At 41.9% G+C, this 20,699-nt stretch overlaps 1 protein-coding gene across 7 annotated transcripts in view; it reads left to right on the top strand.

Moving 5' to 3' along the window:
* Window positions 1-20,699, top strand: part of PCDH11X (protocadherin 11 X-linked) — a 992,740-nt gene that overhangs the window by 146,593 nt on the left and 825,448 nt on the right. For 5 of the 7 annotated variants that reach the window (XM_048863059.2, XM_048863058.2, XM_075132425.1 and 2 more), the window contains one exon: window positions 7,989-10,475. In XM_048863059.2, the coding sequence (XP_048719016.2) occupies window positions 7,989-10,475 (2,487 nt within the window). Of the gene's footprint in view, window positions 1-7,988; window positions 10,476-17,845; window positions 18,196-18,565; window positions 20,180-20,699 lie in introns of those variants that run through there. The other 2 variants (XM_048863061.2, XM_075132424.1) reach the window with 2 other exon arrangements.

Below are 20,699 nucleotides of genomic sequence, written 5' to 3'. Positions count from 1 at the left end.
TTATTCATTTCAACCATATGAACCATAGGTATGCTTGAATTGGTTTGTTAAAACAAAATCTGCATTAATTGTCATTTTGACTGGCTTTACTGCCACTTATGTATTTTGCACAATTTAAAATATGCCTTTGACCCTAGGCACCCTAAGCTTGGCTTTGTGTGTATTTATACTTTTTCTGTGAGTATTAAAGTTATAATTGTAATTACAAAAGACATCTACTACAGCTATGCATGTGTTGTGTCAGCATAGTGACCCTTAAGATATTTACAGTTGTATAAGAAAACACTGTAGAAAAGTCCTGTACCATTTAAGAGGAATGAAACTACTATGGTTTTATAGATATTACTTTTAAAAACCTATGAAATGTATAGACTGATATCCTTTCTGTTGCTTTTTTTTAAAAAAAAAAACCTAAAGAATTCTATAGCAGGCATATAATTCTCAATAATATTCTATAGGATGTTAGCAAAGAATTCTGCCAGAAGGGCGGAATCATTAGGTATATGTGGTTAGACCATATCCTAACTACTCACAGCTGTCACTTTGGCAATAAAAGGGATGGAAGGAAAAGATGAGTGTAAGGGTATGTCTACACTACGGAATTACTCCTATTTTACAGAAGTTAATTTTTGGGAACAGATTGTGTGCATTCATCCACACTAAGCACATTAATTTGGTGGTGTGCATCTACAGTACCGTGGCAAGCGTTCACATTCTGAGTGGTGCATTGTGGGTAGCTATCCCACAGTTCCCGCAGTCCCCGCTGCCCATTGGAATTCTGGGCTGAGCTCCCAATGCCTGATGGGGCCAAAAATTTGTCACAGGTGGTTGTGGGTAAATGTCGTCAGTCAACCCTGCCTCCATGAAAGCAACAGCAGACAATCATTTCGTGCCCTTTTCCCTGGACTGCCCGAGCAGACGCCGTAGCTCGGCAAGCACGGAGCCCGTTCAACTCACCGCAGCAGTTATGACCATTGTAAACACCTTGCGCATTATGGTGCAGTTTATGCAGAACCAGAACTTGAAAAACCAGGTGAGGAGGCGACGGCAGCACAGTGATGAGAGTGATGAGGACATGGATGCAGACTTCTCTAAAACCATGATCCCCGGCAATTTGGAGATCATGGTGTTAATGGGGCAGGCTCGTGCCATGGAATGCTGATTCTGGGCCCAGGAAACAAGCACAGTCTGGTGGGACCACATACTGTTGCAGGTTTGGGATGATTCCCAGTAGCTCCGAAACTTTCGCATGCGATAGGGCACTTTCATGGAACTTTGTGACTTGCTTTCCCCTGCCCTGAAGTGCAAGAATACCAAGATGAGAGCAGCCCTCACAGTTGAGAAGCGAGTGGCAATAGCCCTGTGGAAGCTTGCAACGCCAGACAGCTACCGGTCAGTCAGTAATCAATTTGGAGTGGGCAAATCTACTATGGGGGTTGCTGTGATGCAAGTAGCCAGTGCAATCATTGAACTGCTGCTATCAAAGGTAGTGACTCTGGGAAATGTGCAGGTCATACTAGATGGCTTTGCTGCAATGGGATTCCCTAACTGTGGTGGGGCTATAAACGGAATGCATATCCCTATCTTGGGCCCGGATCACCAGGGCAGCCAGTACATAAAGCGCAAGGGGTACTTTTCAATGGTGCTGCAAGCACTGGTGGATCACAAGGGACATTTCACCGACATCAACGTGGGATGGCCGAGAAAGGTTCATGACACTCGCATCTTCAGGAATTCTGGTCTGTTTAAACGGCAGCAGGAAGGGATTTACTTCCCAGACCAGAAAATAACTGTTGGGTATGTTGAAATGCCTATAGTTATTCTTGGGGACCCAGCCTACCCCTTAATGCCCTGGCTCATGAAGCTGTACACAGGCAGCCTGGACAGTAGAAAGGAGCTGTTCACCTATAGGCTGAGCAAGTGCAGAATGGTGGTAGAGTGTGCATTTGGATGTTTAAAGGGTCGCTGGCGCAGTTTACTGACTCGCTCAGACCTCAGCGAAACCAGTATTCCCATTGTTATTGCTGCTTGCTGTGTGCTCCACAATCTCTGAGAGAGTAAGGGGGAGACGTTTATAGTGGGGTGGGAGGTTGAGGCAAATCGCCTGGGCACTGAATACGCGCAGCCAGACACCAGCGCGATTAGAAGAGCACAGCAGGAAGCGCTGCGCATCAGAGAAGCTTTGAAAAACAGTTTCATGACTGAGCAGGGTACTGTGTGACACTTCTGTTTGTTTCTCCTTGATGAAAACTCACCTCCTTGGTTGCCTCTAAATTCCCTGTAAGCTACCCGCCCTCCCCCTTTTGATCACAGCTTGCTTGCAAAGGAAATAAAGTCACTATCATTTAAAAAACATCTATTCTTTATTAATTAATTATAAAAATAGGGAGATAACTCACAAGGTAGCTCGGGTGGGGTGTGGGAGGAAGGTAGGAGAGAAGGAAAAGGCCACTTCAAAACTTGTTGAATGACAGCCTTCTGTTGCTTGGGCTGTCCACTGGGGTGGAGTGGTTGGGTGCCCGAGCCTTCCCCCCCACCGCGTTCTTGGGCATCTGGTGAGGAGGCTATGGAACTTGGGGAGGAGGAAGGGCAGTTAAACCGGGGCTGCAGCAGCAGTCTGTGATCCTGCTGCCATTCCTGAACCTCCACCAGATGCCGGAGCATGTCCGTTTGCTCCCCCATTAGCCCCAGCGTTGCATCCTGCCTCCTCTGATCTTCCTGCCGCCACCTCTCATCTTGATCGTCCCTCCTGTCCTCATGTTCATTGGCTGCTTTCCTGTACTGTGCTACTGGGTTGCTCCACACATTCTGCTGAGCTCTGTCAGTGCCGGACAACTGCATGAGCTCAGAGAACATTTTATAGCGCGTGCATTTTTTTCACCGCCTTATCTGAGATAGCCTTTGGGATGGAGAAGGGAGGCTTGAAACATTTGCAGCTGCGGGAGGGAAAAAAAGTATTTAAAAAGATATATTTTACAGACTCTTTCACAGTGAACAACACTATTCACATTACATAACAGATGTGATTTTGGTACGAGGTCGCATTTTGCATCTTATATTGAGTGCCTACGGCTTTGGTGTTAGAGATCACACACGCAGTGCCAGGCAACAAAATTCGGCTTGCAGGCAGCCATGGTAAGCCATAGTCTTTCGGCTTCTGCAACCTTCATAACAGCAGCGCCCTCCTTTCCCATACCAAGCAAAGCCCATTGAGTTGACCATTTAGTGCTTCGGTTTTCCTGTTAACGTGCAGCAGCAGAAACCAAACTAACCCCCCCCCCACATCCAATTATCTGGGTTGATCGCTTTACCCCTCCCCCCACTGTGTGGCTAGTATCAGGGAAGATTCCTGCTAGCCAAATGCGAACAGCTCAGCGCCAATGCTTTCCCCCCCCACTGCTTGGCTAACTGCGGGGAGGATTTCTTTTCAGCCACAGGCAAACAGCCCAGTAGGAACAGCTACCTCTGAATGTCCCCTTAATTAAATTCCCATATTTCAACCAGGTTACCATGAACGATATCACTCTCCTGAGGATAACACAGAGAGATAAAGAATGGATGTTGCTTGAGTGCCAGCAAACACTGGGACCATACGCTGCCAGGCTTTGTCATGCAATGATACCAGATTACTTGCTACTTGCATGACATGGTAAAGTGTCCTACCATGGAGGACGGAATAAGGCTGCTCTCCCCAGAAACCTTCTACAAAGGCTTTTAGAGTACCTCCAGGAGAGCTTCATGGAGATGTCCCTGGAGGATTTCCGCTCCATCCCCAGACACGTTAACAGACTTTTCCAGTAGCTGTACTGGCCACAAATGCATCCCAAGTCTTCAGGGCAAATTAATATTAAAAATGCTTGCTTTTATAACATGTATTATATCTAAAAAAGTACACTCACCAGAGGTCCCTTCTCCGGCGTGGTTGGGTTGGGAGAGTATTTCAGTCAGGGTGATAAAAAGATCCTGACTGTCAGGGACAACGGTGTGCTGTGTGCTCGCCTCAAGCTCGTCCTCCTCCTCCTCATCTTCCCCATCTGCCAAATCCTCAGGCATGGCGGAGAGTACCCCATCATCGGAGTCTACGGACAGGGGTGGGGTAGTGGTGATGCCCCCCCTCCCCAAATTGCATGCAGCTCAGCGTAGAAGTGGTATGTCTGGGTCTCTGTCCTGGAGCGTCCATTTGATTCTTTGGTTTTCTGGTACGCTTGTCTGAGGTCCTTATGTTTCACGAGGCACTGTGTTGCGTCCCTGCTGTAGCCTCTGTCCATCATGGCCTCGGAGATTTTTTTAAATGTTTTGGCATTTCATCTTTTGGAATGTAGTTCTGATAGCACAGATTTGTCTCCCCATACAGCGATCAGATCTAGTACCTCCCGTTCAGTCCATGCTGGAGCTCTTTTTTGATTCTGGGACTGCATGGTTACCTGTGCTGATGAGTTCTGCCTGGTCACCTTGCTGATGAGCTCGCCTGGCCAAACAGGAAATGAGATTCAAAAGTTCCCGGGGCTTTTCCAGTGCACCTGGCCAGTGCATCCGAGTTCAGAGTGCTGTCCAGAGCAGTCACAATGGTGCACTGTGGGATAGCTCCCGGAGGTCAATACCGTTGAATTGCGTCCACACTAACCCTAATTCAAAATGGCGATGTCGATTTCAGTGCTAATCCCCTCGTCAGGGAGGGGTACAGAAATCAATTTTAAGAGCTCTTTATGTTGAAAAAAATGGCTTTGTTGTGTCGATGGGTGCAGAGTTAATTCAATTTAACGCTGCTAAATTCGACATAAACTTGTAGTGTCGATCAGGCCTAAGAGTCTGCACTCCATATGGAAAGATCTGATCCTGTGGAGTTTAAAGGTGAACAATAACTTCTCTTTACCATTTTAAAATTAACCTATGAGGGTATGGCTACACAGCTGCTGGGGCCAACAGATGTGGTGGCAGGGACTGTGCCAGTGCACTAAAAATAGCTGTGTAGACATTGCTTTTATGTTCGGGCTCAGGCTCTGAAGTTCTGAAGCTCGAACTTCCACATTGTTATTTTCAGCGCACCAGCATGAGACCTGCTATCAGAAGTCTGGCAACCAGGGCTGAGAGATTCGCTCCCGGCAGCTGTGTAGACATACTCTAATATAACAGGAATGTAATTTTCTATGTATTGCTGTAGATCAGTTTAAAAATTGCATAGAAGAGCTAGTTCTCAATTATATTTGGTATTTTTTTTAGAATAATTTCTATAGAACTCTGTATTTACTTAATCCCTATTACTATATGGTAGCATATATGGTATGGTATTCTATATGGTAGCAATTTTGCATTAAACATTTTGTTAAAATGTTGATATTTTCAGTAAAGATTCTAATTTGTGTTGGATTTTTTGCTGTTTCCTCAACAATTTACTGCTAGTGACAGGGAACTGAAGGTATATGTTTAAGCCAAAATCATATGCTATAATGAAAAATGTGTCTCTTGTCATATGTGATAGTTAAAGAAAAGCTAAATTGGGTATGCATTTTCATGAATTAAAAGTCTGTATATAGTGTTTGTTGTAGTTGCAGGAGCTAATGACAGAATAATCAATGCACATCTGTCAGCTTGTGTGCAAATAAAGAACTGAAGGAAAGCTGACTTTTTTTCCCCCACTCTTGCTAGGTTTTTCTGGAAATCAGTGTTGAAAGAGCAGTTTATTTAATTCAGCATTTTTGCAACAAATAAGAGCCTTAGTCCAAATTAAACAACTGCTAGCAAGGTTGCCTGCAGTAATCTACTCATGATAATCCTATCATTGAGGGAGAAGATTCACTTGTCTTTAATAAACAGAAGGTCTGTCATGGGGTCGCTGCTTTAGAAATTAACCCCTTTGGTTCATAGCATATGGAACCTGATTTGGACACACTTAGCAAGGTTGGTTTCTTCACTCATCTTCCAGTGAAAAAGCAAGATCTACATTTGTTTTCATAACTTTAAAGATCTGTTTTCCAATCCATGTTTCTCTTATACATCGCCATGGGTCTTTACTTATTGGGGTGACAGACACTGTACCAGGGGTAGAGAGTTGGGTTATTTTATTTGAAATGGAGATGTTGCAGCTTTTCCACAAAAGAAATGTTTGCTGCAATGGATAGAGTCAAATTCTGCCCTCATCTGCAACAGCCCTGGTACTATTTATGACAATGGAAGATGCACAAAGGCAGCATTAGGCCCATATAGGTACTGATTTAATTGTGGGTAGCAGGGTACAATGTAGTCTTGCTTCTTACTAACCATTCCAAATGTGGAATCCTCCACACTGGAAACCCGTCTCCCACGCAGGGTGTTAAATACCCTAAATTGCATGATTTGTAGTGTGCACTGCAAAGTCTATCTCATCCCCCTAACCTTTGGTGATGGGTTGGGAGTGTCATGAAGATGTAGGTGGGAAGAGCTGATGTTTCATTTTTACATCTGGTTAATGTTAGTTGTAAATTAAACAAACAGTTGTCTTTATAAATTTTATTGGCGGAATCGAGAGCCATGGAGAGATGCTCTTTTAGCAATTTGTGTATAAATTAAAATGAATAAATAAAACTATAGAAGGTCCAATTTTGCCACCCTTACTCATGCTTAGTAGCTGCTTGCTAAGTGAGTAGACCCATTAAAGCCAATGGAGATACTCATGCAGTAAGTTACTACTCAGTGTGAGTAAGGGTGGCAGAAGCAGTCCCATCATGAGTATAGCAAGGGCTAGGTCAGCAGCACAGTTTCTGACTATAAACATGACAGGCATAACGAGAGTTTAATGTTCTTAAAAACAAATAAATACGTAAAATCCTAACTGTTCTCTTCCCCCCTATCCTATCTGAGCTTCACTGAGCCCCCGTTTTCACCCATGTTACACTCCCATCTTCAATGCCTGCATTATGGGCCCAATCCTTCTGGGGAGATAAGACTGTCAGGATTCCCTTTGGAATCTGTCAACACTATTCTTCATCAGTCAGACAGATTGCTATTGATCGTTGCTAATCACTTCCTTCTCCTTAGGGGATGTATATGCTCCCTTTGCAAGATTTCCAGCATCTGCTGGCTCAGAGAGATACCAGCAGTGGGAACCAGACTCCAGTCTCCCACCTGTAGGACAGCACATTACTTTCAAACCACTCTGTCCATCCCATAGTTTGAGAAAAGCTGTGTTTTTACAGTGTCTGCACATATAAATGCATTACTTGCTGTAAGAAGGGCATAAAGTGTTCAACACACCCTATTACAGGATCTTATTACTCAGAGTGTAAATGCAATAGTCCTATGATATTATTCATAAGAAAATCATCTTATTTTCACACTTGGAATGTATTTTTCACTGCAAATATGAAATACATAGTGATGAAAAGGGGAATAATTCTTCCTGATTTTCATGTATTTCTAATAACCTAACATGTCTCAGTTGTGACTGTGCCACTTGAATCTTAAATTATGTGGTAATCCCCTTTTCAATATGGTGTAGTTTTTCTTTTCTCTAAATGCTACCGGTTGTACGCTTGTCTTGCTTTGCTGAACTGGGGATTAAGTCCCCCTGTGCTTTTGCTTGCCCTCCCCAAATCTTGGGTCCAGCCTTGTTGTGGGGCACAGCCCTAGCCCTGTGGATACTGCCCCTCTGTGAGCATGGGGTCTGATGTAAGTCGAGCCTTGACATCTTCTCCCCTTCTCCCCCACCCCCCAGCTAGGTGTAAAATAGGAAGTGAGCCATATGTTTTCAGTAGTTGCTGTAATTTGAGCTGGAGCTGTAAAAGAAACCTTGATGCTCTGAAACACCATTCCTGCTCAGGCCTGCTACTAGGGAGGCACAGGTACACACAGCCCCGTACTTAAGGCAAAGGCTAAAGGCTTAATCTAGCAGTAAATGTATAAATACACCTATAAAGGTATTTTCATGGGATCCCTGTGTACAGTAAAGATGTGTGTATCTATTTGTAATATATTTTCATAATAAAAATTGTTCTTCCTTCTGTGTCTTCTAGGGTCAAAATGTATTTGGACTTGATATAATTGAAACACCTGAGGGAGATAAGTGGCCACAGTTGATTGTCCAGCAGATCCTGGACAGGGAGCAGAAAGACACATATGTGATGAAGATTAAAGTTGAAGATGGTGGAACACCTCCCAGATCCAGTACAGCCATCCTACAAGTAACAGTTACTGATGTGAATGACAATCGCCCAGTCTTTAAGGAAAATGACATTGAAGTTAGCATTCCAGAAAATGCTCCAGTGGGCACCTCAGTTTCTCAGCTCCATGCCACTGACGCTGATCTGGGCTCAAATGCACAGATCCACTTCTTTTTCAGCAATCAGATCTCCAGTCTGGCCAAAAGGCTCTTTGCCTTAGATAACACTACTGGCCTCATCACAATTAAGGAACCACTGGACAGGGAGGAGTCACCAGTACACAAGTTAACTGTTTTGGCAAGTGATGGCAGCTCAACTCCATCAAGAGCAACAGTGACGGTAAATATCACAGATATTAACGATAATGTTCCATCCATAGACACAAGATACATCATCAATCCAGTGAATGGGACTGTGCTCCTGTCTGAGAAAGCACCTCTCAATACAAAAATTGCCCTGATTACAGTAATGGACAAGGATGCTGATCTGAATGGAAAAGTTACCTGCTTCACAGACCATGATGTCCCTTTTAGGTTAAAGCCAGTGTTTGATAACCAATTTCTATTGGAGACTGCCACATTTCTAGACTATGAGGCTACACGAGAATATGCCATTAAAATAGTGGCCTCTGATTCAGGGAAACCTCCCTTAAATCAGTCAGCAATGCTGCTGATCAAAATCAAAGATGAGAATGACAATGCCCCAGTTTTCACACAGCCTGTCATAGGACTTTCCATTCCTGAGAACAATGCTCCTGGTACCCAGCTGACCAAGATCAGTGCCACAGATGCAGACAGTGGACGCAATGCTGAGATCAGCTATATGCTGGGTTCAGATGCACCCCCCATTTTCAACCTGGATCGTCGCACAGGAGTTCTGACAGCAGTAAGAAAGCTGGACAGGGAAAAGCAGGACAGGTACTCCTTCACTGTACTGGCTAGGGATAATGGGATGCCACCATTGCAGACCAATGCTACTGTGACACTATCAGTTCTGGACCAGAATGATAACAGCCCTGCTTTTACCCACAATGAATACAATTTCTATGTGCCAGAAAACCTGCCCATGTATGGCACAGTGGGGCTCATCACAGTTACTGATGCTGACTCTGGAGAGAATGCTGCAGTTACTCTCTCTATATTAAATGGCAGAGAGAATTTCATTATCGATCCACTTACTGGTGTAATAAGACCCAATATTACATTTGATAGAGAGCAACAAGGTTCTTACACTTTCCAGGTGAAGGCTGTTGATGGAGGAAGAGTGCAACGCTCTTCCACTGCCAAAGTGACCATAAATGTAGTTGACGTGAATGACAACAGGCCGGTTTTCGTCATCCCTTCATCTAACTACTCCTATGACTTGATTCCCACAGCCACCAATCCAGGGTCCGTGGTGACTAAAGTCTTTGCAGTTGACAATGATACAGGGATGAATGCAGAGCTCCGCTACAGCATTATAGGTGGGAACTCGAGAGGTTTGTTTACAATCGATCAGTTAACAGGCAACATTACTTTGAAAGAGAAGGTAATCACAGCAGATCATGGCTTACATAGACTGGTGATAAAAGTCAATGATTTAGGACAGCCAGAGTCTCTTTATACCATAGCACTGGTGCATTTATTTGTGAATGAAACCATCACCAATGGCTCATACGTGCAGGAGATGGTGCGCAGAAATATGGAAACACCAGTGGGCCAGAATGTTGGGGATGGTGAGATAACCCCACAGACCAATGACTATGTCAAAATCATCATTGCTATAATTGCAGGCACCATGACAGTCATCCTGGTCATTTTTGTCACTGCTTTGGTACGATGCCGCCAGACACCCCGGCACAAGGTTGTCCAAAAAAGCAAGCAGAGTGGGGAATGGGTCTCCCCGAACCAGGAGAACCGACAGATCAAGAAGAAGAAGAAGAAAAAGAAGCGCTCTCCAAAAAGCCTCCTTCTCAACTTTGTGACAATTGAAGAATCTAAGCCCGACGATCCTGCCCATGAGCATATAAATGGCACTTTAGACATTCCCGTAGAGCTAGAAGAACAGACTATGGGAAAATATAACTGGGCCACTACACCAACCACATTTAAGCCTGACAGCCCAGATTTAGCAAAGCATTACAAGTCTGCCTCTCCACAGCCCACCTTTCAAATTAAACCCGAGACTCCTGTGCCCCCTAAGAAGCACCATGTCATTCAGGAACTGCCTCTGGATAACACCTTTGTGGTGGGTTGTGACTCGCTCTCCAAGTGCTCCTCAAGCAGCTCGGACCCTTATAGTGTCTCCGAATGCAGCTGTCAAGGTGGCTTCAAGACCCCAGGCCCCATCCACACCAGACAGGTAATACAAAGTTTCTAGCTGCTCACTCTCTCTTTCTCTGTCTGTACCCCTAAGCTCTGCAGAATAACTTTGTCTATAAAGATTAAAAGCCTGAAAGTTCATGCTTGGCTGAGACATTGAAGTGTAAACAGTTTGTGATTCATCAATGTTAAAAGGAGAAAATTAGAATAAAGTGACTCTTGGCTGTGGGAAAATTTAGTACTGAATGATTATATTAGGGGATATTCCTGTCTGTAGATGGCAGTATGGTACTTCCTGCATTTACATAGTATTTAGCTGTGCAGCTCTGTAAAACAAAGAAGGGTTGTAGCACTATCCTCGCTAGTATTGTATACTCAGGAATCTAAGTTATCTAGGCCAGGTGGAAAGCAATAAAGCTTTGCAGCATCTGATAAGTGGTTCTTAATGCTAATGGAGTCTGGAATTAGAGCCTTCATTTGGACAGAGCTGTACCTCAAGGTCTCTCAAAAGCAAGCAAGATTTTTTTTTTACTGAGAGATTGAGTGCCATTTTCAGACTAGAAACATAGCCTACCATGCGGGCTACTCAAAGCTGGCTGACTGACATAATCAACAATATAAAGCAGTAATGAAGCCAGGGGGAAAATTTAGAAGCATTGCAAGTATTGCCCTCGCTTTGTCACTTTCATGGCCAAGTACAGATCATAGAGACAGTAGCTGAGGTACAGTTCAGAGCAGCAGTCATAAGAGTGAATTAAAAAGCCCTCAGATTAACAAGGAGGGCAAAAATATAATGATAATTAAACACCCTATTGCTTTTTAAGACACCAATGAAAGGCTTATTAAAGCAATGGGAACCACATCAGAATTGAATCCAGATTCTGGAAAGCTGTATTAATGCATTTGTGATAAGGGTTTGTTATTTATCTGAGTTTCTCCTCCATCAGTAGCCTATCCTCAGTACAAAGAAAAGTCTCATGCTTTTATTTGAGTTAGTCATGAGGTATCTGTGCAGTAAAAGAAGTTAATAAAATATTTGTGATGATAAGATGGGATTCACTTCAATTATTTCTATATAGGGACAGATCCTCAGCTAGGGTACATCTGTGTAGGCTTTAGTGGTGCTTTGACAATTTATCGTAGCTGAGGATCAGGTCCGTAGGTTCGACTTACTTTTCTGTAGGCAGTTTTGTTAATGATACGGTAATAATAAAGGGGGCCTGAAGAAATGTCCTCATTCAAACTGCATATCTACTGCATACAAAGATTGCTGCTGCTTTTTCTTTTTCTTTCTTTTTATTTTTAACACCTGTCTGTGAGGTAGACAAAATCCCTGTTCTGTACAAAGCATTATCTTTTACTGAGAGACATTAACAGAAAATGGAATAGAAAAGGATTTCTTCATATTTCTAAGACAGCAGAGACAATGGTGGGGGGGTTAATATCTTGTTAAAGATTTGAATGTCTTCTGTTAAAGTTATTTGAGTGAATTAATTTTGAATTTAAATTAGGCAATAGAAGAACTCTGTGTGTGTGTGTGTGTGTACACGTGTGTTGATTTTACTCTGGAACTTGAAGGTTGTTTTCTCAGCACCTGTTGGAGCCTGATCTAGAGCCCACTGAAATCAGTGGGAGTTTTTCTATTAAATTCAGGATGCTTTGGCTCAGGCCCTGTGAGCCGAAAGAATCCGCCGTTACCTGTTCAAGGGCCTTGCATTCTGTCATCTTCTCCCCAGCAGAGACAGCTAGGCCTGTGGCAACCTCTGGAACCATCCAACCATCTGCCAGAGAGAGCTGTTAGAAAAGAATGGAAGGCAATTCCTTTGGCAGGGATGGGGGCGGAAAAATGTGGGTACTCTCTTTCACTGTGCTTCTAGCCCATGTGGACTGATGTCAGAGCACTCCTTTCCCCCTGATGGGGCAGAAAAGTACATTGCCCCTGGAGTATTCCTCACCCCTGAAATTATTTCAAGGCGATTTTGTGAATATGAGTATTATGAGACATTAGCACAAGGTGGGATTATGGTATAGATTTTGTTTAAATCTGTTGTCCTCCTCCTTTAGACTTAATTTTGTTTGTGTCCTGGCAATGAACACAGAGCTGGGGAAACTTTAACAACACATCGTACAATGTCTTTTACATTCACTTGCAAACAGCATTTCCTTTAAACGTTGAAATTAATACTCTCATTACTTAAGCAAAATATGAATAATTTTGCTAATGAACCTATATAAGTATTGAAACAAGAAAGGAGTTGACTGGCCTTTGTGTTGGATTTTATTACATAAAGGGAATAATATTTTTAAGAAAAGTAAAGAGAACAAAATTAACTGTTGGTCTGCAGTTCTAATAGATAGTTTTAAACAGTCAAATTTGATCCTAATAATGAAAGACTCTGTTTCTTATATATGGAATGGCCTCATTTCCATTTAAGAATGTGAAATTGGATACAAGTGAGTGACTCAAGACAGTATAATTTGAAGTTTTCAGTTAGTTCTATTAGCCAGTGGAGAGACTAAAAAAAACAACAAAACACCTTAAAAAAACCCTTTAAAAAAAGCTTATTATAGCACCACAGTACTTCAGTTGTCATGCTATTCACCCTTTTTCCAACCTCAGAGATTAATGGCATGTTTGAGATTAATGCAACTGTTGCTTCATGCATTCACTGACTTTGCAGAAAGCTTTAGGCAGAGCTGAGTCCTGATGGAGAATAAGTTACATTAAAAACTCAAATACTCCAGTGTTTAAAAATAAAGAATAAATGTTTCCAAATTGTGAAAAAATGTGCTTTAGCCCAGCACTAGCAGTTATTGCAATGCATCAGTTTAAAAACAAAAAGCTCTCTGAAGCATGACTAGAAAAGGAACAAAATTATTTACTCAGTTTTCCCTCCCCAAATTTCAGAAGTTGCTGGGATAAATGGGTCTCTAATCAGAATTATCTCTGGTTTTGTTTCTGCAAAACCAAGATCTCACTCCGTTATTATGAAACAAAACCCACTTTTGGTTGGACCATCTCCATTTGAAACAGAATTGAACTATCAAATAAACATGTATATGGACCCACCAAAGTGTTAAAATTTGGCTGCTGGTCCATCTGTGCAAATAAAGCCTGGTTTGGGTTTTGCAAAGCTAAAAAATGCTCCTTGTTTCTGCTTGGATTGGTCTAACTCAGTGCTCGTCACTATTTTTGAAGTGGGGGCCACTTTGGCAAAAAACTTCAACCGTCTGTGTCAGGCTGATGTGCTTCTCACATTGAACACATACCCGACACAGACGGTTGAACACTCCGAGTTCTTTGTTGGTTGATATGGCAATATTGCCATTATTGGTAATATTGCTTGGAGTGCAGGAGGGGGATGGGGGGCTGACTCTGGGAGGGGGCTCAGGGCTGGGGCAGGGGCTTGGGGTGCAGGAGGGGGTGAGGGGTGCAATTTCTGGGATGGAGTTTGGGTGCAGGAGGGGACTCCAGGCTGGGGCAGAGTGTTCGGGTGCAGGAGGGGGTATAGGGTGCTGGCTCCAGGAGGGGGTATGGGGTGCAGGAGGGGGTATGGAGTGCAGGCTCTGGAAGGGGGCTCAGGGCAGGGGCTTGGGGTGCAGGAGGGGCTATTGGGGGCTGGCTCTGGGAGGCTGCAGGTTGGGTGGTGGAATAGCTATTCCGAACCTGCCCATTGAATGGCACTTACTTCGGGATGGCACTTACTTCAGGTGGCCCAGGCCCCACGCCATATCTGAAAGGGGCCAATGCGCCCCTCCAGCCCCTGGCAGGGGGCACGTGGCTCTGCGTGCTGCCCCTCTCTAACGGCACTGCCCCCGCAACTCCCATTGTCCACAGTTCCCTGTTCCCGGCCAATGGGAGCTGCGGGGACGGTGCTTGCAGGCAGGAGCAGCATGCGGCGACCTCTGCTCCTCTGCTTGTCCCCCTTCCCCCAGGCCCGTGGGGGCATGCACGCTGCTTCCGGGAGTGGTGTGGCGCCGGGGCAGGCAGGGAGCCTGTCTTAGCTGTAGCCCCACTGCTGCTGGAAAGTGCGATGGACAGGGAGCCGCACTTAGGGTCCATGGAAGCTGCCACTGGCTCGCGGCCCTTGAATTGAAGAACACTGATCTAACTGATCTATAACAAGATGGAAAATCCTTATAGTGTTTGTTCTGATGAGATGTGCTGAATATATGTATATTTAGAGGGAAAAATACAGAAGAGAGTGTTTGAAGGTTTTTCATTAAAAACTGAGACAACTTGAGTGGCCAAAAGGGAAAGGAAATAAATACCACAACCAGCCCAGGGCTGTTACTGCTGAAGGAATCAGAGAGACCAGGAGCAGCCAAAGGGCAATTACGCCATGAACCACCAAAAGGGGTGGGAATGAAGATGTTACTGGAGAGGTTTAGAATGGCTGAAGAAGGAAAAGCATGATACTTATATAATGCCTATTATGTGTGTGTGTGGCAGGAAGAGGGAGAAAGATAATCCATATTATTTTTTAAAAAGTCATTTCACAGTAATTATTTAATCAATCCGAGTGGCCACAAATACATGGAAACTTATAGAATAGCAAGTGTTCTTTTGTGAAGTATTAGAAATTAATGTACTAAAGAAGCTTTTCAAAGTGATAGACTGTGAAGAGACTAGTTGTTAGTAATAATGCAGTGTTTTCCAGGGTAGGACAATTAGAGACTCGTAAAATAGAGGTGACATTGAGTGTCTTCCAAGTTATCAACTTTTTATTAGCCAGCTATGCCAGTTGTTTTGGGGTGTGGCGATATATTTGTTCGCTATAGAGCAAACCTCAACAGCAGAAGGATCAGGTTTAAAGTCAATAGGACTTTTGCCATTAAGCTTAGTGGCAATAGGGTAAGACTTTTAATAAAATACTCTGATAAGGTTGCACATGTATCCCATCTCTCTCTGCATTTTTCATTCTATACTCACAATAGGTAGTGAATAAACATAGGCAGAGAGAGGCAATATGAGTTGGTGTATGATTTATGTGTTGGTGTAGAGCACAATTTTCAAAGTTAGGTGGCTAAACATTTGCTTAAAACAGCACTTAGGTGCCTCAAATGGATATCCGGACATCAAGATGCATATATGAAGCGTGAACAACTGTAGAACCATGTGCCCTAAAGTGAATGCCATATCTGAAAATTGGGGCCAAAGCGACAATATGCCAAAAGGCTTCTTTAAAACTTAGCAATCTTTTCCTGTACTATCCTTCCTCTCCTTGTCCTTTTCACATTCCTGTAGATGTTCTGGTCCAAAAAGAGGCTCCACATGGCCCCCATGCCAGGTTAAATCCCGGGAGCTGGGGAATGCTGGCCAATCAACACCCCTTCCCACCAGCTGGCCAGAGACTCCCATGGGGAGGGCCTACCTAGTGTCCCTTAGTGAGTGTCTCCCTCCCTTGCTTCTGGGACTGTCCCCTTCACTGGCAGTCCCATCAAGTTCCCTCACCCATTGAGGCAGGTGGGTGGCATTTCTTGAAGGACATGAAGTGATTGTATTAGGGTCCTGTGATTTTTTTCTAACATCACTCCTTACTCTGAGATGTTGAAGTTAGAACAAATATTACCTCATCTGCTCTCAGAAAGCAAAAGAAAGCACAACTGAGCAGGAGAGCAGCTCAGTGGGAGAGTCAGGTCAATAATGTCAGGTGTATTTTTGTAAAAAATGATTATTTGATTTCCAGCAAATGTTTTTAAACAGAAATAGTCAAGTAAACTTATAGAGTTTACATAGATTCAGATTAATACATAGAGTGACTGGTACAAATTTAATCCACATTTTTAGTGATCAAAAGTCATAAATATCATGTGGGTCTGCAGTGGCCTACAGTATGTGAGATGAGTTTAGTGCTTCTTTCTAGTTCCCACTGGACCAATGTCCACAACCGTAGAGAAACAAACAAGTGCCTCCACCAGAACTGGCACTCCCATTGTTACTAGCCGGCGCATGGAGATCAGGGACTGAACAGGCGTGGAGCCTGAACTCCTGTCTGGCTTCAAGTCGGGGTTGAGCCATGTTGGCTGAGCAGTGTGGGAAAATGTGCACTACCACTGCGAGCGGTGTAGCAGTTCTATTTATAGAGCTGTCAGTTGCCATGGCTGTCAGTCAGACAGCTTTCCTCAGTGTGTTCACTCGCAGATCTGAAGGACAATGGGAATGGCAGAGATGTTTTTCACTAACACTTGGTAGTTGGGGACACTAGCTGAGATCTTCAAAGAGGCCTAAGGGAGTTAGACATTCTACTCCCACTGAACAGAAATAAATACAATGGGAGCTAGGCCCCCTTGTAAATAAACTGCCTCTGTTGGACTTTGTGCCATGCTCACTGTTGGTGGCTTCAGTGCACTTGCACTCACATCAGTGGTGAATTGGCTCAGCGTAGCTATGTTTCTAAATGTGACTGAAAATGAGATTGTGAGGCTCCATACTTATTTCTCAATTATTCTGAGAATCACATTAGCTTAGTTTACAAGTAAAAGCACCATCCTCTCCCTCACTCACATACTAATAGCTCTGCAATCCCATGCTGTGGTCTGTTTAGCCAGGTATCCTGTCAAAGACAGTAACCAGTATCAGATACTTAGGAGAAAGTTCAGGAAACCCTATCACAGGCAATTATGGGGTCATTTGTCCCCGGGGAATGTTTGTTTCTGAACCTCAGTGGTTGGATGTTACCTCAAGGCCTTCAAAAAGTTTTGCTTATTTGTAAGTATTTACTATGGTATTTCTAATTATTCTTGTTATTTTGTTCCCTTTCTGGCTTGAACATCATCACTGGTAACCCTGGCCCAACTGAAGTGTACTACCACGTATGTAGTAGTAGTTAAGGAGATCTTGAGATGTTCTCCGCTTGAAGCTTAAAGCACATTCTGAACCTCTCACTAATAAACATGAGAAGTTCTACTGAAGTGAGGCTGGTCAAAATAAGTAATTTTTGTTCATGGGAAATTGAGAAAATCTTTTTTTATTTCTTGGAAAAATGTTTCAGTTTTTCAGTTAAAAATCAGAATGGAAAATTGGACAGAAAATTTTCAGTTTGTTTTTTTCATTTTCTCCCTTCCTCTTTTTTCCCCCCAGAGGCAGAAAAATAAAAAGAGATTGTGGGAATTTGAAAAAAAGGGAGGGAGCGAGGAAACTGAAAAATATCAGTTTTTATCGAAAAAATTAAAAATTTTGAATGATAGCAAAAACCTTACTTTAGTCAGAATTTTTTATCACGTCTCCCTCACTACATGCAGAAAGCATAGCTGTTGAGAACATGCCATGTTACACTTTTCTGCTCATGACATCACTTTGATTTGTTTCATAATCATAGTTCATAATATGATTTTGATCATCAGTGAGATCTGATTTATGTTTTACCATAATTTCTCCCATTTATTTCATCCTTTATTCTCTCGCAGAATTTTTGACAGTCACTGATAGTGATGGGCAGCCTATAGCAATGTCCTGACCACTGGCTGGTGTTTTCTTGGTGAGCTTGTTTCCCGGTAGCATTTTCTTGCCCATTGGGACAGTTGATCTGATCAGCCATTCGCTTCCCCGACTTTTGCTAATGCTGATACACCTGACTGGTGGTGCCAGGATTGGAGCAAAGTGACTTTTTGCAGCAGAGTTTTACATTCTTGTGAATTGTGGCCTGGAAGCATGTCAAGTGTCTGCTAAAACCCTGTCGAACACAATTACATGTTTTTGTTCATGTTGTGGTGTTCTTCTAGATACATTTTAGTAGAAGTAGCTAGGGACTCCATTTTTGCTCTGATTATATAAATTAATGGGAGGACTGATAATGTACTACTACTTAGTATGCCTACCATTCCTCCTACTTCTATTCTCAAATTTGGTGTTTGTATGTATACACATACAAACGTGTGTGCACGTGTATGTATATGTATATACATTTTATTTATATATATTATATATCTATATCTATAGATATATAGATATATATAGATATAATTCATCAAAAATTGTTGTAGAAGTACACTTCAACACTTCGAGTACCCCACAGAACACAGAGGTATTGACCTAGTTGAAATTTGACAGGCAAACTTTTGTGGTATACGGGATGCAGGAAATGATGCAGGAAAGGGCTTTTCTCATGCTGTTTCTCTGTTTGCCAGCTCTGAACGTCATCGCATCTGATGTTATGTACTGAAGTCGTACGTGTACACAATGATGTTAAGCCAGCAAACATGGAAACATGGAAATAGCACGAGAAAGCCCTTTGTCCTGTCTCTGATTGCCGAAGAATTTTATCGTCTGATCTCCAGAGGGGTTTGGAAGTGGCGCTGAACTGTTCAAGCTGCCCTACTGAAAGGTATCCAGGGCAAGATTTTTTTTAAAAAAGAAAGAAAGACAAAGAGACTTTAGTGTGTTGTGCTATAGTGATCTATAATGTTGTTTTGCAAAGAAAAAAAAGTAATATGATCCATCAGTCTGTGTGAATGATGGTTATGATAAGATAAATCTATTGTTTTTCTTATGTTGCTTGTAAACACATTCTTATTCCAGGATCTTTGTCCTTATTTATTTGTGTTGAAAAATAAGTTGTGTTTTTAATGTCTATAAATATTGAAAAAGGGAGCAATAAATTTTATGCATACATTAAAAAAGAAAGAGAATGTAAAGTTCTTTATACTCCCTGCATTTTTTAAAATCATATACATGTTATCACTTTACTTATATCACCATAAGCCATGTTGTGAATTAATTATTATTTATAGTTATTTCCACAAGATTTTTAATACTGATATTGCTGCTATGGATCATAACTACAAATGATCAAATCATTGCTGTTTATTTTTATAGGCTCAATAGGAATAGTGGGAAAATAACTACTTCCTGCTTACTTATTCACAAAACTACTATAGTAAGCATTCACCTTTTAAATTACTGGCGAGCGTTCACTTAACTTTTTAACTAAACATTATTTTACCTTATGCTTACTGAAATCTTGATAACTTCTGTATACCAGGTGCCATATGCTTAATCTTTTCAAATACTTTTTTTTTAAAAAAAGGCTTGCTCTTAGAGTGATAAAGTAGAAAATACCGTAAATTTGATTACACCTTAAAAATTTTGCATATTTAGCTAGCACAAGTTAAAAATTGCTGGCTTTTGTAGTTGTTGGTTGGGGCTATTTAACTATTTTTGGTTAACATTTATTTTTCTAAAGTTAAATTGCTTTACTTTAGCACATCTGATTTAGGAAACAAAATTTGCTAATGCCTTCAGTTGCAACTTGGTTCCTGGTTCCTGTATATCTATTGCATCACATTTTAGGCAATAATGCTTAAAAGGGTGTGTGCATTATTTAACAATATTAGTGTTTCATATAAAATACAAAATTTCTTAGGAAGCAGAAGGAGTATAAAGAACCCTGTTTTCTGCACTTATATGAAGACTCATATGACATTAGTTTACTAGAATAAAATGGGGTATAGTCTTTGATTTTTAACTCAGCTGTATACAGTATGTGTAATTTTCTTTAAATGGAAAAATTTCTTAATGATTCATCAGTTAGACTACCAAATGGAATTCTCATATGCTACTGTATGTTTGATGTAAAAGTATTTAAAACAGGCTTGTACGTAAATATTTCCATTGCCTCAGTTCTTAGATTGCAGAGTGTCTACAATGACGTTCCTTTCATATTTGCTATCTGGCTCTTTTTTAAAAAAATGGTTATTTGGCTATCTGGTCTGTAAAATGTAATAAATTTGATTAATAATGAATTATGTATTGTAATTTAGCATATTATATTGCATAAGCATAGATATGACTGTTATAGAAGAATATTTCATTTGTTATAATGAAATCTTTTTCCTGAGAAGAAGATTTATTTACAAGACAGTTTCATCATTCGTATTCATATTCCCTTTAGAGTACTAATTCTGCAAGTTAAATGAGCACCAAGTTTCAACAGTAATGGTATTTATTGAGTTTTCCTTCAGCACCACAATTTAGCCAGTTCTTTTGGCTTGTTGCCTGCATTTTACAATGTAGAAATGGAGGGAAGTCTTTATGTTTAATATACTATTATGGATGATATTGAGTCTCAGTGAGAGAGTTTGGTCTAACAAATGTGATCAGCACCTTTTTCTATAATTACTTTTTGCCTAAATAGCACACACTGTCGGTCATTAATAGAAGGAAACATCCAAACTGTTCTGTGGTGTGAAGAACTGGCTTCCGTACCCACTAGTGCAGGAACTCAGCCAGGTTTCAGAATATTTTTTGGATGACTTCTGTGGG

Source organism: Caretta caretta, chromosome 9 (assembly GCF_965140235.1).
Source record: "Caretta caretta isolate rCarCar2 chromosome 9, rCarCar1.hap1, whole genome shotgun sequence".
Taxonomy (NCBI): domain Eukaryota; kingdom Metazoa; phylum Chordata; order Testudines; family Cheloniidae; genus Caretta; species Caretta caretta.
The sequence above is the reverse complement of the archived record's forward strand: the minus strand, read 5'-3'. Positions and strand labels throughout refer to the sequence as shown.